The sequence below is a fragment of the Chiloscyllium punctatum genome, chromosome 46 (assembly GCF_047496795.1).
Source record: "Chiloscyllium punctatum isolate Juve2018m chromosome 46, sChiPun1.3, whole genome shotgun sequence".
In the NCBI taxonomy this organism is placed as follows: Eukaryota; Metazoa; Chordata; class Chondrichthyes; order Orectolobiformes; family Hemiscylliidae; genus Chiloscyllium; species Chiloscyllium punctatum.
In genome coordinates, this window is record NC_092784.1 from 52056930 (window position 1) to 52074098 (window position 17169).

The 17169-nt window shown below is 48.8% G+C and overlaps 1 protein-coding gene across 7 annotated transcripts in view; it reads right to left on the bottom strand.

Moving 5' to 3' along the window:
- The window catches only part of elavl3 (ELAV like neuron-specific RNA binding protein 3), a 289564-nt gene extending 286750 nt beyond the window's left edge, over nt 1-2814 (bottom strand). For 2 of the 7 annotated variants that reach the window (XR_011955582.1, XM_072564225.1), the window contains exon 1: nt 2710-2793. Coding sequence is in view for 6 of the 7 variants with exons in the window: in XM_072564225.1 (XP_072420326.1) it covers nt 2710-2778 (69 nt within the window). In the remaining variant the exon portion in view is untranslated. Of the gene's footprint in view, nt 1-2345; nt 2400-2709 lie in introns of those variants that run through there. The other 5 variants (XM_072564231.1, XM_072564229.1, XM_072564226.1 and 2 more) reach the window with 4 other exon arrangements.
- Between the last annotated feature and the right edge of the window lie 14355 nt (nt 2815-17169).

Sequence of the window (17169 nt, forward strand, 5' to 3'; positions counted from 1 at the left end):
ACTCTCACTCTCTATCTCTCACTCTCTATTTCATTTCCTATCTCTCACTCTCTGTCTCTCTCTCACTTGCTATTTCTCACTATCTCTGTTGTGGTTCTGTTCGCCGAGCTGGGAATTTGTCTTGCAAACGTTTCGTCCCCTGTCTAGGTGACACCCTCAGTGCTTGGGAGCCTCCTGTGAAGCGCTTCTGTGATGTTTCCTCCGGCATTTATAGTGGCCTGTCTCTGCCGCTTCCGGTTGTCAGTTCCAGCTGTCCGCTGCAGTGGTCGGTATATTGGGTCCAGTTCGATGTGTTTGTTGTTAGAGACTGTGGATGAGTGCCATGCCTCTAGGAATTCCCTGGCTGTTCTCTGTTTGGCTTTCCCTATAATGGTAGTGTTGTCCCAGTCGAATTCATGTTGCGTGTCATCTGCATGTGTGGCTACTAAGGATAGCTGGCCGTGTCGTTTCGTGGCTAGTTGGTGTTCATGGATACGGATCGTTAGCTGTCTTCCTGTTTGTCCGATGTAGTGTTTTGTGCAGTCCTTGCATGGGATAGGACAACATACATAGTTTGTATCTCTCACTCTCTATCTCTCACTCTCTATCCCTCACTCTGTATCTCTCACTCTGTATCTCTCACTCTCTATCTCTCTCTATCTCTCTCTCTGTATCTCTCACTCTGTATCTCTCACTCTCTATCCCTCACTCTGTATCTCTCACTCTGTATCTCTCACTCTCTATCCCTCACTCTGTATTTCATTCTCTATCTCTCACTCTCTATCTCTCTCTATCTCTCACTCTCTATCTCTCACTCTGTATCTCTCTCTCTCACTCTCTATCCCTCACTCTGTGCCTCTCACTCTCTATCTCTCATTCTCTATCTCTCACTCTCTATCTCTCACTCTCTACCCCTCACTCTGTATCTCTCACTCTCTATCTCTCACTCTGTGCCTCTCACTCACTATCTCTCATTCTCTATCTCTCACTCTCTATCTCTCTCTATCTCTCTCTCTGTATCTCTCACTCTGTATCTCTCACTCTCTATCCCTCACTCTGTATCTCTCACTCTGTATCTCTCACTCTCTATCCCTCACTCTGTATTTCATTCTCTATCTCTCTCTCTCTATCTCTCTCTATCTCTCACTCTGTATCTCTCACTCTCTATCCCTCACTCTGTGCCTCTCACTCTCTATCTCTCACTCTCTATCTCTCACTCTCTATCTCTCTCTATCTCTCACTCTCTATCTCTCACTCTCTATCCCTCACTCTCTATCTCTCACTCTCTATCTCTCACTCTCTATCCCTCACTCTCTTTCTCTCACTCTCTATCTCTCACTCTCTATCTCTCGCTCTGTGTCACAAAAGGTATCGAATTAACATGCTGCACAGATCCTGAAGGATGCAACTCATTCCCTCCTGAGTGCCAGGTTTGGGTGGGAGGTGGTGGAGGGGGGTTTAAGCTTTGCTGAGACCACGGGCACGTGACACGGTCAGCCACACCCTGGCACCGAGCACCCTGACACTTTTCTTGTACGTGTGTGTGTGTGTGTGTTTTTTCGCATCCTTTGGGGGGGATGAAGGAGACCTTTACCATTCCAAGAAAAGGGTGTTTTAAGAACATTGTGGGAGAGAGAGAGAGAGAGGGAGAGAGAGAAAGGCCACATATCTGCACTGGGGAACCTCTGTCTGCAAAGCCAGAGATTCCTGACAGCAGGCTATGAGAATCAACCATGTAAAAACTCAAGGGATGTCCCTAATGACTCAAAGAGTGAGTCGGTTAGGGGAGGTGGGGGAAGGGAATGCACAAGATGGGGGTCTGGTACAAAATTACCGATTCCTGACAATTTATCGACAGAAGATAAAACACTGTGGAGCAACAAATCCATTGTGAGCTTCTTCCCCCCCCCCTCCATCAGACCAGCACCAATCACATTCCCCTCCTCCCATTGTGACAATGACACAGTTTATTAAACATTGTGATCACTCAGACATAAGGTGTGTGGATACAGATATATTAACGAGAGAGGGACACACACACAGAGACAAAAAGACTGAAAATGCTTCATTTTCTGAGGGAGCCAAGCACCCCCCCCAAGTATTGCTTTGAAACCAGAAGGTAGTCTTTGTTAATATTACCAAAAAAAAAAGCCATCTTCAGCTGCAAACCCCAAGCATTCCCGGAGATGAAAAATACAAAAGGATGCCTGGTTGAGCAATCCTCCCTCTCTCACCCCCTTGTGAGATACAGCTCCAAACTAAAATCCGTGCAGTTTGCACAACACACTCCCTCAACCCCCAAAAATGACACACACACACACACATACAGACAGAGACATTTTTTTTGCTCTTTGGCATACACCTACCAGAGCGTTCTCTCTCTGATCGAACCGCACCAACGTCATAGCTTGAAAAGCAATGAGCTCAGGACTCACAGGGCACCTTGCTTTCAATTTTCAATTCCCAGGCTGACAGTGTGTTTTTTTAAAAAAAAAACAAAAAAAAATTATAGATCAGCACTGGCAACTGAAAAGGGGCTTTGATATCTGTCACGGTCAAACTCAGTGCAGACCCTCTCCAATTGTTCCTTCTCTCTGTCTATTTCCAAAGTAAGAAGCGCCCACCAGATCATCCCTCAGAGTAGTCATTCCACTTTCTTAGTGATCTTGGAGGGTGAGTTCTAACATATCCTGACAGCGCACAAGACAAAAATAAACGTTCAAGATGTACCTTGTACGCACCCAGTGCAAATTCTCCCCTCGCCTGAGAGCATCTGTTCGTTTTAATGGCATTCGCCATTCTAGCAGAGGGAGGCAGAATTGTAGCTATTTTCCCTCTCCCCATGGACGGGACTTTGTGTGTCTGAGAGAGAGAGAGAAAAAAAGAGAAAGAGAGAGAGAGACAAAGAGATGTGTGGGGGAAGAGGTCGGTGGATTCAGTGCAGATTCGTTTCAACAGCTGAGTTAACCGTTCACTGGACAGAATGTCTTCTTGGTTGGATGGTAGTGCTCTTCTCAGGAGAGTGGGGGCTCTTCCTCTGTTCCAGAGCAAGGTGGACTACCCCCCCCCCCCCCCCCCAACCCCGAGCCCAAACGGTTAACATAAAGCATGTTTCCCCTCCAAGCCCAGGACTGTCAGAATGATTTTGGTTCTGAATGAAAACCGAAAGATGAACTCTGATTTCTCTCGGTCAGAGTTGCTGATCTCTCCCAGTGATTTCTGTTGTCGTTTCTGATGTGAATACACAATGGCAATTCACAAGGGTGATACACACCCCTGAGTGTGCGATCTGAGAGTCTGTTCTATCCAGTTGCTGGGCTAAATGACGCAAAACCAAATATATCAAAAGCTTTATTTTTACACAGGAGGAGGTGACCCTTCTGGTTTTGGAAACACTCAATTGTTTCACAAACCAGGAACATATTGACCTTTCTGAAAGTCTGTCTGTGAGTGTGTGAGTGTGTGTGTGTGTCTCTGTGTATGTGTGAGTGTGTGTGCACGTGAGTGTGTGTGTGTGTGTGTGTGAGTATGTATGTGTGTGAGTGTGTGTGTCTGTGTGTGTGACTGTGTTTGTGTCTGTGTGCGTGTGAGTGCATGTGAGTGTATATGTGTGATTGTGTGTGTATGTGAGTGTGAATGTGTATGTGTGTGTGTCTGTGTGTGTGACTGTGTTTATGTCTATATGTGTGTGAGTGCATGTGAGTGTATATGTGTGTGTGTATGTGTAAGTGTGTGTGAGTATGTGTCTGTGTGTGTGACTGTTTGTGTCTGTGTGTGTGAGTGCATGTGAATGTATATGTGTGATTGTGTGTGTGTGAGAGTATGTGTCTGTGTGTGTGACTGTGTTTGTGTCCGTGTGTGCAAGTGCATGTGTGTGTATATGTGTGATTGTATGTGTGTGAGTGTGAGTGTGAGTGTGTGTGAGTGTGAATGTGTGTATGATTGTGTGTGTGTGTGAGAGTGTGTGTGTGTGTGTGTGTGTGTGTGAGAGAGAGTGTGTGTGTGTGTGTGTGACTGTGTGTGCACGTGTGTGTGTGGGTGTGTTGGGTGTGTATGTGTTGGGGTAATTTCCCCCTGGACACAGCCACATGCACAGCTGGGAGTTGGTGTTAGTTTGATAGAGCGGTCAGACTATTATTAGGATTTAATAAAAGCGGGAAAATGCAGCGAGTGGTGCAGATTTGAAATAGAAAGGAAAAATAATGCTGGGGAGAGCTGGTCAGGTCTGGCAGCCTCTGTGGGGAAAGAAGCAGAGTTAGCGGTTGGAGTTCTGTGTGTCTCTTCTTTGGAAGTGAAGAGAGAGTGAGATGGAGAAGTGATGGGTTTTAGACTGTACAGAAAAGATGAGATAGGGATAAGAAGGGTAGGTCATCGAGTCATCGAGTCATAGAGATGTACAGCATGGAAACAGACCCTTCCATCCAACTCGTCCATGCTGACCAGATATCCCAATCCAATCTAGTCTAGTCTTGGCCAATATCCTTGTAAATGTATATGTGTGATTGTGTGTGTGTGTGAGTATGTGTCTGTGTGTGTGATTGTGTTTGTATCTGTGTGTATCCCTCCAAACCCTTCCTATTCATATACCCAACCAGATGCCTTTTAAATGTTGCAATTGTACCAGCCTCCACCACTTCCTCAGGCAGCTCATTCCACACATGTACCACCCTCTGCATGAAAAGGTTGCCCCTCTCACCCTGAACCTATGCCGTCCAGTTCAGGACTCCCCTAGCCCAAGGAAAATACCTTGTCTATTTACCCTATCCATGCCACTCATGATTTTACAAACCTCTATAAGGTCACCCCTCAGCCTCTGATGTTCCAGGGAAAACATTCCTACCTTATTCAATCTCTCCCTATAGCTCGATATCCTTGTAAATCTTTTCTGAATCTTTCAAGTTTCACAACATCTTTCCGATAGGAAGGAGACCAGAATTGCACGCGATATTCCAACAGTGGCCTAACCAATGTCCTGTACAACCACAACATGACCTCCCAACTCCTGTACTCAACAAAGGAACGCATACCAAATGCCTTCTTCACTATCCTATCTACCCGCGATTCTACTTTCAAGGAGCTATGCACCAGAGCTGTTTTCTCTGGAGCGTCGGTGGCTGAGGCGTGGTCTTATAGAGATGTATAAAATTATGAGGGAGATGGGTAGGGTAAATAGACAAGGTCTTTTCCCTGGGGCGCGGGAGTCCAGACTAGAGGGCATAGGTTTTGAGTAAGAGGGGAAAGGTATAAAAGGGACCTAAGGGGCAACTTTTTCACACTGAGGGTGGTACGTCTATGGAATGAGCTGCTGGAGGAAGTGGTGGAGGCTGGTACAATTGCAACATTTAAAAGGCATCTGGATGGGTATATGAATAGGAAGGGCTTGGAGGGATATGGACTGGGTGCTGGCAGGTGGGACTAGATTGGGTTGGGATATCTGGTCAGCATGGACGGGTTGGACTGAAGGGTCTGTTTCCATGCTGTACATCTCTATGACTCTATGACTCTATCAGCCATGACCATATAGAATGACAGAGCAGGCTAGAAGGACTGAATGGCCTAAGCCTGCCACTATTTTCTATGTTTCTATTCATTAAATACCTTTAAAGTGATATCTTTCTGTTTATCTTTGAGTCGTAGCTAAGCAGAATGAAGCTTGTTAATCCTCAACCCTATTTGTTGACTGTTTGGAAGATGGGGAAGACATTTCTCCGCAACGATGGCTAAAATAATCGAGCCTGAGTCAATGAACCCTCATTCTTGACCCTTCAGCCTGGAGTGATAATGTTCTGAGGGGATGGCCCTGCTGATGGGAGTGAACGTGGCTGAAATGGAGCGATCCACTTTGACAGGACCCAGAACCATGTTTGAGCCAATGGGCAGGCAACTCAATTGAGTCTACCAACACACGCCCACACACATGCACACACATCCACCTCCACACATGTGCATGTGCACACACGTGCACACACATAAACAGCCAACGCACAGACACACACATACACACACACACACCCAACACATACTTACACACCCAACACACACCTACATACACACGTGCACACACATGAACAGCCACCGCACAGACATACACATATACACACACACCCAACACACTCACCCAACACACTCAACATCCACCCACACACAACGTGCACACACATGCACATCCAACACACAGACACACACCCACCCAATGCATGCACACACACACCCAATGCACATCCAATACACATCCAATACGTACACACATATCACACACACACATACACACAGATGCGCACACGCATACCCACAGCGGCAGCCAATCAGATGTAAAATGCCAGCAGATGTGGCTCTTGATTGGCCAGTTCAGTGGCTTAGTTGGCCTCCAGGCAGTAGGACCAGTGCTGCCTTCCCCTGGGTCTTCATTATCGTTGCCAAGGTGACTGGTACCTATGCAAACACGGCATGCTCCTCCTCTCTGCCTTCCCTTGCCAGTTTACAGGTCCCCACTCTCCCAGCCAGCACCACGGGGCTGTTAAAATTCAGCTCCTTAACTTAACATCAACCATGTCACACCCTCTGACAGACATTCATCAGAAGCTTTCTCTCTTGTCGCTTGGACATGAATACATACTGTGGCCTGGCTGATCCTCTACAGATGGTGACTGTGATATAATCAGATCAATGTGCAGCTTGAGATACTCCATATTACAATCACATGAGCTGCTAAACATGGATCCTCTAATATCTCTGTCAAGCCCCTAGCAGACTCCCAATGCTGGTATATGTATTATCTCAAGCTGATAAGATGCACAGTGCACCTTGCAATGTATTGCAGTGACTGACCTGCTCGGTGTTTCTTGGTAGCCCTTGATCAGTTTCTACGATATTCAATTGTTACTTTGATGTTGGATTGTCCAGATTGATACAGTATACAGTGTCCATCTGAGTCGAGAGTGTGGTGCTAGAAAAGCACAGCAAGTCAGGAAGCATCCGAAGAGCAGGAGAGTCAATGTTTTGGACCTATGTCCTTCATCAGGAATCATCGACGTTTCGGGCATAAACCCTTCATCAGGAATATCAGGATGCTGCCTGACTGGCTGTGCTTTTCCAGCACCACACTCTCGCCTCTGATCTCCGGCATCTCCACAGTCCTCACTTCCTCCCAGTGTCCATTTCAGGCATTCTTCACCTGCCCCCAGGCTACATCTTAACTGGAGTAAAGTTGAATGAAGGTTCTTGCTGTGTGGAGAGTCCATAGACATAGCTGATCGACCAAGGGAGACATGCATTGATAGTGACTGCACAAACAGAAGCTGTTAGAAAAGCTCAGCAGGTCTGGCCGCGTGTGGGAAGGGAAATCAGAGTTAACCTTGACCCAGACTCGAAGCGTTAACTCTGATTTCTCTCCGCTGATGCTGCCAGGCCTTCTGAGCTTTTCCAGCGATGCCTGTTTTTGTTTCTGAGATCCACCTGGCTGACTTCTACATCCTCCTCCTCCTCCTCTTATGGTACCACGGAGTCTAAACAGATCAGATGGGCCGAATGGCCTTGGTTCCGTGCTGTGAATATTGTGCAAGTCTGAGGGGAGGTTACTACTGAGTGTTCGTAACAAGTCTTGCCTGTTGCCCAGAGGCATAGAATTTAGGCCACTGAGCCCTCACTATAGTTTCCAAACTTCGCTCTATATTCTAGAAGTTTTCTGGCAAAAAAATACATAAGAACTAAGAGCAGGAGGAGGCCGTCTGACCCCTCCAGCCTGCTCCACCATTCAATAAGATCATGGCTGGTCTTTCTGCGGATTCAGCTCCACTTACCCGCCCTCTCACCCAAACCCTTAATTCCTTCAGTGTTCAAAAAAATCTATCTATCTTAGCTTTAAAAACATTTACTGAAGTGGTGTCGCTGCTTCACTGGGCAGGGAATGCCATAGATTTACAACCCTCTGGGTCAAGATGGTCCTTCTCAATTCAGTCCTCAATCTGCTGCCTATAATTTTAAGGCTATGCTCTCATGTCCTAGTTTCCCCTGCCAGTGTAAACATCCTCTCTACTTCTATCTTATCCCTTCCCTTCATAATGTTATATGTTTCTACAAGATCTGCCCTCATTTGTCTAAATTCCAGTCGATGTAATCCCAGTCTACTTGGTCTCTCTTCATAAGCCTCAACTCCAGAATCAACTTGGTGAACCTCCTCTGCACCCCCTCTAGTGCCAGTACATCCTTTCTCAAGTAAGGAGACCAAAACCTGCACCCAGTACTCCAAGTGTGGCTTCACCAGCGCCCTGTACAGCTGCAACATAACCTCCCTGCTTTTAAACTCAATCCCTTTAGCAACGAAGACAAAATTCCATTTGCCCTCCTAATCACCTGCTGCACTTGCAGTTGAGAGTGCATTGCTGGAAAAGCACAGCAGGGCCAGGTACCATCCGAGGAGCAGGAAAATCGACGTTCCGAGCCGTAGCCCTTCATCAGGAATTGTACCTGCAGACCAACCTTCTGTGATTCAGACACAATGCATTCTGTCATCAGGATTTGGAATTGATCCTTTTACATCCCTACAAGCTTTGAGGGGAGAGGATTCCGGATTTCAACGAGAAGCCGTTTCTTAACTGATACCATAGGTTTCAACCTCTTGTGGTGCAGTGGTAGTGTCTCTATGTCTGAGCCAGGATGCCCGGGCTCAAGTCCCACCTGCCCCTGAGGTGAGTTATAACACCCCCCTGAACAGCTGGATTAGGAGGATGTAGGATTACGTTTGGTAGCTTGCCCCCTATCTGCTGTATCTATATGTGACAGGATCTTTCCAACATTTCGATCATCTTAATTAGATCACCCTTCAAAATCCTAAAGTGAGGGGAGCACTAGCCACGTTGATCCAACTAATCCTCCTGGATTGACTCTGCACGCTGTGACAAGTCTGCTCCTCTAACAAGGTGATGTTGTCCGTGGCTTCTTTCTCAGAGAGGTTGTAAACTGTACAGACTCCGAACAGTCTGGGTTTGAAGGGTTTCAGGGCCAATTTGATTGTAGCTATCATGTACTCCCTCTGGAAAAAGGCTTTTAAATTAATGCAAAGAAAACACTTGTACAATGAAAGTGGGATAGCTAGTTCTCCCAGCTCAGTTTTCCTTCGGGCTGGTTATTCGCTGACCATAGGCAGGCAGATGTAGACGCTGCTGGATCCCAAAGAACCCAATCCATGCTGGTCCCCTCTCTCTGCCTGCTCTCCTGTAAGAGGAGAAAGTGAGGACTGCAGATGCCGGAGATCAGAGTTGAAAATGTGTTGCTGGAAAAGCGCAGCAGGTCAGGCAGCATCCGAGGAGCAGGATGCTGCCTGACCTGCTGTGCTTTTCCAGCACCACTTTTGCCCAAAACATCGATTTCCCTGTTCCTTGGATGCTGCCTGACCTGCTGCGCTTTTCCAGCAACACATTTTCAGTTGTCTCCTGTAAGACTCAGGGTTTGATTTTACCTTGTGTGATTGTTGGATTGTTGCAAGCATTTGGAGCAGCATCGTTAAGTTGGGGTGACCTGTTGGGTTTTTCGGGTTAGGGTAATTTATTTAGTATTCAGTTTTTTGGTGTTTGTGTTTCATTCTGTAATCTTGTAAATAAATCCCAGTCTACTCAGTCTCTCTTCATAAACCAAACCCCTCAACTCCGGAATCAATCTGGTGAACCTCCTCTGCACCCCCCCCCCCCCCCCCCCAGTGCTGAGTTGTAAGGAGAGGCTGGATAGGCTGGGATAGTTTTTGTCATGGGACTTTAGGAGATTGAGGAGTGACCATATGGAGGTTTATAAAACCATGAGGGGGATTGAAAAGGTTGGGCCAGCTACATCGCTACTGGAATATCCGCTTTACACCTGCTTAAAACAACTAACACAGTTAGGGTCTGGGCTACTTACTTGAAATGTTTTGAGGGGGTCTGGCCTGATCTGCATGACCCCCCCCAGTATACACTCTTTATGGAGTAATGGCTAAAACTGTATACCAATTTTACAGTTTGGATCAGTATTATTAAGCTGGAGAGGGTTCAGAAGAAATTTACCAGGATGTTGCCAGAGGGTCTGAGTTATAAGGAGAGGCTGGATAGGCTGGGACATATTTTTCACAGGAGCTTAGGGGGTTGAGGAGTGGACATATGGAGGTTTATAAAACCATGAGGGGCATCGAAAAGGTGAATGTTGGGTGTCTTTTCCTTAGGGTAGGGAATTCAAACACTTGAGGGCATATTTTTCAGGTGAGAGGAGAAAGATTTAAATAAGACATGAGAGGCAATTTGTTTTCACAGTGGGAGTGGTTTGTGTGTGGAATGAACTGCCAGAGAAAGTCAACTGGGCAAAAGTAAGGACTGCAGATGCTGGAAACCAGAGTTTAGATTAGAGTGGTGCTGGAAAAGCACAGCAGGTCAGGCAGCATCCGAGGAGCAGGGAAATCGATGTTTCGGGCAAAAGCCTTTCACCAGAGAAAGTTGTAGAGTTTTAGAATCATTGAGATGTGCAGCACGGAAAGAAACCATTCAGTCCAACTCATCCATGCCGGCCACATATCCAAAATTAATCTAGTCCCAGTTGCTAACATTTGGCCCATATCCCTCTAATTCATACACCCATCTAGGTGCTTTTTAAATGTTGTACCTATACCTCAGAACTGAAAATGTGTTGCTGGAAAAGCGCAGCAGGTCAGGCAGCATCCAAGGAGCAGGAGAATCAACGTTTCGGGCATTCCTGAAGAAAGGCTTATGCCCGAAACGTCGATTCTCCTGCTCCTTGGATGCTGCCTGACCTGCTGCGCTTTTCCAGCAACACATTTTCAGCTCTGATCTCCAGCATCTGCAGTCCTCACTTTCTCCTCCTATACCTCAGAAGGTGACCTCAGAATTCAATAGGACCTTGAGCAGATGGGCCGAGGAGTGGCAGATGGAGTTTAATTTAGTTAAATGTGAGATGTTGCACTTTGGAAGAGCAAATCACTTAAGTTAAACATCCTGGGGATTGCTGCTGAACAAAGTGACCTTGGAGTGCAGGCTCATAGTTCCTTGAAAGTGGAGTTGCTGATAGACAGGATTGATAGGTAGGTTCGCCTTTATTGGTCAGTGCATTGAAAATATGAGTTGTGAGGTCATGTTGCATCTGTACAGGACACCGATTGGAATATTGTGTCCAATTCTGGTCATCCTGCTTTAGGAAAGATGTGGTGTGCCATACGATAGTGGTGGATGTGGGTACAGTTATAACATTTAAAAGAGGATTCTGAGAGACAGGATTTATGATTATTTGGAAAAGCATAACTTGATTAAAGATAGCCCGCATGGCTTTTGGGGGTGGGGGGGGGGGGCAGGTCATCCCCCAGAAACCTGACTGAATTCTTTGAGGGTGTGACAAAACACATTGATGAAGGTAGAGCAGTGGATGTAGTGTATATGGATTTTTGCAAGGCATTTGATAAGGTTCCCCATGGTAGGTTCATTCAGAAAGTAAGGAGGCAAAGGATACAGGGAAACCTGTCTGTCTGGATACAGAATTGGCTGGCCCATAGAAGACAGAGGTGGTAGACGCAAAGTACTTAGCCTGGAAGCTCAGTGACCAGTGGTGTTCCACGCAGATCTGCTCTGGGATCTCTGTTCTCTGTGATTTTTATAAACGGGAAGTGGAAAAGCTGGATTAGAAAGTTTGCTGATGACACAAAGGTTGGTGGAGTCGTGGATAGTGTGGAGGGCTGTTGTAGGTTGCAATGGAACATTGACAGGATGCAGAACTGGGCTGAGAAGTAGCAGATGGAGTTCAACCTGGAAAAGTGTGAAGTCATTCATTTTGGAAGGTCGAATTTGAATGCAGATTACAGGGTTAAAGGCAGGATTCTTGGCAGTGTGGGGTCCATGCCCATAGATCCCTCAAAGTTGCCACTCAAGTTGATAAGGTTGTTAAGAAGGCATCTGGTATGTTGGCTTTCATTAGCAGGGGGATTGAGTTTAAGAGCCGCGAGATTATGCTGCAGCTCTATAGAGTCCTGGTTAGGTCACACTTGGAATATTGTGTTCAGTTCTTGTCACCTCATTATAGGAAGCATGTGGAAGCTTTTCAATAGGGTACAGAAGAGATTGACCAGGATGCTGCCTGGACTGGAGGGCATATCTTATGAAGAAAGGTTGAGGTGACTTGATAGAGGGGTACAAGATGTTGAGAGGCATAGAAAGAGTAAATAGGCAGAGACTTTTTCTTCATGGTGAAAACATATATCACAAGGGGGCATAATTTTAATGTAATTGGAGGAAGGTTTAAGGGAGATGTCAGAGGTAGGTTCTTTACTCAGAGAGTGGTGGGTGTGTGGAATGCACTGCCAGCGGTGGTAGTAGAGTCAGAGACATTAGGGACATTTAAGCGACGCTTGGATAGGCACATGGTAAAATGAAGGGTGCGTAGGTTAGTCTGATCTTAGAGTAGGATAAAAGGTTGGGACGGCACGGTGGCTCAGGGGGTAAGCACTGCTGCCTCACAGCACCAGGGCCCTGGGTTCAATTCCCATCTCGGGCAACTGTCTGTGTGGAGTTTGCACATTCTCCCTGTGTCTGCGTGAGTTTCCTCCCACATTCCAAAGATGTGCAGGTTAGGTGAATTGGCCATGCTAAATTGTCCATAGTGTTAGATGCATTAGTCAGCAGTAAATGTAGGGGAATGGGTCTGGGTGAGTTGCTCTTCTGAGGGTCGGTGTGGACTTGTTGGGCCAGAAGGCCTGTTTCCACACTGTAGGGAATGGAACCTAACCGAGGGCCAGAGGTCTGTATTGTTCTATGTTCTATATTACATTTGGATAAGTTCACGAATAGGAAAGTTTTGGAGGGAAATGGGCCAGAAGCAGGCAGGGTGGGACTAGTTTGGTTTGGGATTATGGTCAAGGTGGACTGGTTGGCCGAAGGGTCTGTTTCTGTGTTGCATGACTTGATGACTGAAGCTCTTGGCGTATGGAATTGTCATATTCACTCCCCGAACCATACAATTGATGCATTGCCCTTCCATCAGTGTCACAACAGCTCAGGGAGCAGTTGGGAGGGAGTCATCATCAGCATTTGTTCACTATCCCTAATTGCCCTTGGACAGAGGGGCCAGATGAGCCCTTTCAGTAGGGAGGTGAGAGCCTGGAGTCACATGTAGGCCAGACCAGGTAAGGACAACAGATTCCATTCTGTAAAGGGAGCCAGCTGCGATTTTAACGATGATCAATGCACCCACCCCTCCCCCACATGTTGATATGGAGAATGGCTACTAAGACAAGTTTTACGTGTCCATGTTGCAGCTGTACAGGACATTGGTTCGGCCACTTTTGGAATTCTGCATTCAATTCTGGTCTACCTCCTGTAGCAAAGCTGTTGTTAAACTTGAAAGGATACCGAAAAGGTTTACAAGGATGTTGCCAGGGTTGGAGGGTTTGAGCTACAGGGAGAGGCTGAACAGGCTGGGGCTGTTTTCCCTGGAGCGTCGGAGGCTGAGGGGTGACCTTACAGAGATTTATAAAACCATGAGGGGCATGGGTAGCCAAGGGCTTTTCCCCAGGGGAGGGGGGGGTCCAAAACTAAAGGGTATAGGTTTAAAAGATTTAAAAGTGACCTGAAGGGGCAAATTTTGCACGCTGAGGCTGAAGTGCTTTTGGAATGTAATGCAAGAGGAAGTAATAGAGGCTGGTACAATACAACATTTAAAAGCTCCCTGGATATGAGTCAGAAGTGTTTAGAGGGAAAAGGGTCAAATGCTGACAAATGGGACTAGACTAAGGTGTAGGTTTGCTGACTGAGTTGTAGGTTTGATATCCAGACATTTCATTACCTAGCTAGGTAACATCACCAGCTAGCCACAAAAAGACACGACCCTCTCTCCCTCGTAGCCCTATACACGGAGAAAAAAAAACACCATTTCGACTGGGACAACACATCTATCCTGGGACAGGCTAAGCAAAGATATGCCAGAGAATTCCTAGAGGCCTGACACTCCAACAACAACGCCATAAACAAGATAGATCTAGATGCCATCTATCAACCCCTCAGAAAATGAACAGGAAATGACATCACCACAAACCCCAGGAACCCCATCCAAGAGAAAGATATAAATCGAAAGCAGGAGACAACAGCTTCGCTTCACTTGGAGGTCACCACTGATGATGTTACCTAGCCAGGTAATGAAATGTCTGGATATCAAACCTACAGCTCAGGGAGCAAACCTACACCCTAAACCTCTACCTGAGCTACAAACCTTCACAAACCTTGTGGGACTAGATTAATTTAGGATACCAGGTTGGCATGGACTACTTGGACTGAATGGTCTGTTTCTGTGCTGTACAGTTTGATGACTCTATGTTCCAGACTTAAGTTCCAGCACAAGAGGGATTTGACATGTGGCCCCAAAACATTAGCCTGTTCCGTCAGTTTACTCGCCCAGCAACAATGCAACCTGCCGGGAAAGAGAGATCAGGGAAAGGCAGTGACGATAAGAGGGGAGCAGCTTGACGGTATGGATTAGATCACCATCACCCTCCTACCCTAACACCCCATCATCGCCCTCCCACCCCCACACCCCAACATCGCCCACCCACCCCCACACCCCACCTTCGCCCTCTCACCCCCACACCCCACCATCACCCTCCCACCCTAACACCCCATCATCGCCCTCCCACCCCCACACCCCAACATCGTCCTCCCACCCCCACACCCCAACATCGTCCTCCCACCCCCACACCCCAACATCGTCCTCCCACCCCCACACCCCAACATCGCCCACCCACCCCCACACCCCACCATCGCCCTCTCACCCCCACACCCCACCATCACCCTCCCACCCTAACACCCCACCATCGCCCTCCCACCCCCACACCCCAACATCGTCCTCCCACCCCCACACCCCACCATCGCCCACCCACCCCCACACCCCACCATCGCCCTCCCACCCCCACACCCCACCATCGCCCTCTCACCCCCACACCCCACCATCGTCCTCCCACCCCCACACCCCAACATCGTCCTCCCACCCCCACACCCCACCATCGCCCACCCACCCCCACACCCCACCATCGCCCTCCCATCCCCACACCCCATCATCACCCTCCCACCCCCACACCCCACCATCGCCCTCTCACCCCCACACCCCACCATCGTCCTCCCACCCCCACACCCCACCATCACCCTCCCACCCTCACACCCCATCATCGCCCTCCCACCCCCACACCCCAACATCGTCCTCCCACCCCCACACCCCACCATCGCCCACCCACCCCCACACCCCACCATTGCCCTCTCACCCCCACACCCCACCATCGCCCACCCACCCCCACACCCCAACATCGTCCTCCCACCCCCACACCCCACCATCATTCACCCACCCCCACACCCCACCCTCGCCCTCCCACCCCACACCCCACCATCACCCTCCCACCCCCACACCCCACCCTCGCCCTCCCACCCCCACACCCCACCCTCGCCCTCCCACCCCCACACCCCATCATCGCCCTCCCACCCCCACACCCCACCATCACCCTCCCACCCCCACACCCCACCATCGCCCTCCCACCCCCACACCCCACCATCGCCCACCCACCCCCACACCCCACCCTCGCCCTCCCACCCCCACACCCCACCATCGCCCTCCCACCCCCACACCCCACCATCGCCCTCCCACCCCCACACCCCACCATCATCCTCCCACCCCCACACCCCACCATCGCCCTCCCACCCCACACCCCACCATCACCCCCCCACCCCCACACCCCACCATCGCCCTCCCACACCACACCCCACCATCGCCCTCCCATCCCCACACCCCATCATCACCCTCCCACCCTCACACCCCACCATCGCCCTCCCACCCCCACACCCCACCATCGCCCTCCCACCCCCACACCCCACCATCGCCCTCCCACCCCCACACCCCACCATCGCCCTCCCACCCCCACACCCACCAGTTCAAGTTTACAAATCAAAACCAACACCTCCACCCAGCCCCCGCACACAACAGTGGTGAGTGGGTGTGTTGATTTAAGGGTTTAATACAGTAAAAAGCGATTAAGTGCCATGGAATGCATTTATTCCATGAGCCTGCTTGGTGATTTCACTGTCCACTGGTTGGGTAATGCTCTGCCACAATATTGAAAGGGATAATTCAGAGCACTGAGTTCGAACTGAAGATGAACTCTGCGTGCTGGGTGTCAGTGTGACTTTGAGAAATGATTAGCTCTGCTTTTCAAATGAATAGGAACCCACGGCAGTGACAGTACCTTACAAACGATCTCTCTCTCGTGAGCAAGGCCTTGACAGTTTTTGCATTACTCGAAGTTCGCGTAACCATGGCGATTCTCAAGCGAAGGCTAACCTACACTCTGGCCTCCTGTGTTAGGCTTTGGAAAACGATGAATAACAATTTTTTTTTGTTTGACATACTAGTAAATTTTGTTTTCTCTGCGTCTTGTGGTTACATTCTGTGCTGGTTCCAAACCATGCAGGAGGAACATGAATTGGCCATGCTAAATTACCCATAGTGCCCAGGGATGTGCAGGTTAGGGTGGATTGGCCATGCTAAATTACGGAGTACAATAGGTGAGTGGGGGAGGGATGAAGGTGATAGGTCAGAGAGGAGGGTGGAGTGGATAGGTGGGAAGGAAGATAGGCAGGTGGAACAAGTCATGGGGACAGTGCTGAGCTGGAAGTTTGGAACTAGGGTGAGGTGGGGGAAGGGGAAATGAGGAAACTGTTGAAGTCCACATTGATGCCCTGAAGTTGAAGTGTTGCGAGGTGGAAGATGAGGCGTTCTTCCTCCAGATGCCGGGTGGTGAGGGAGTGGCAGTGAAGGAGGCCCAGGACCTCCATGTCCTCGGCAGAGTGGGAGGGGGAGTTGAAATGTTGGGCCATAGGGCGATTTGGTTGATTGGTGCGGGTGTCTAGGAGATGTTCCCTAAAGTGCTCTGCTAGGAGGCCTCCAGTCTCCCCAGTGTAGAGGAGACCGCATCGGGAGCAACGGATACAATAAATGATATTAGTGGATGTGCAAGTAAAACTTTGATGGATGTGGAAGGCTCCTTTAGGGTCTTGGATAGAGGTGAGGGAGGAGGTGTGGGCGCAGGTTTTGCAGTTCCTGCGGTGGCAGGGAAAGGTGCCAGGATGGGAGGGTGGGTTGTAGGGGGGCGTGGAACTGACCAGGTAGTCACGGAGGGAACGGTCTTTGCGG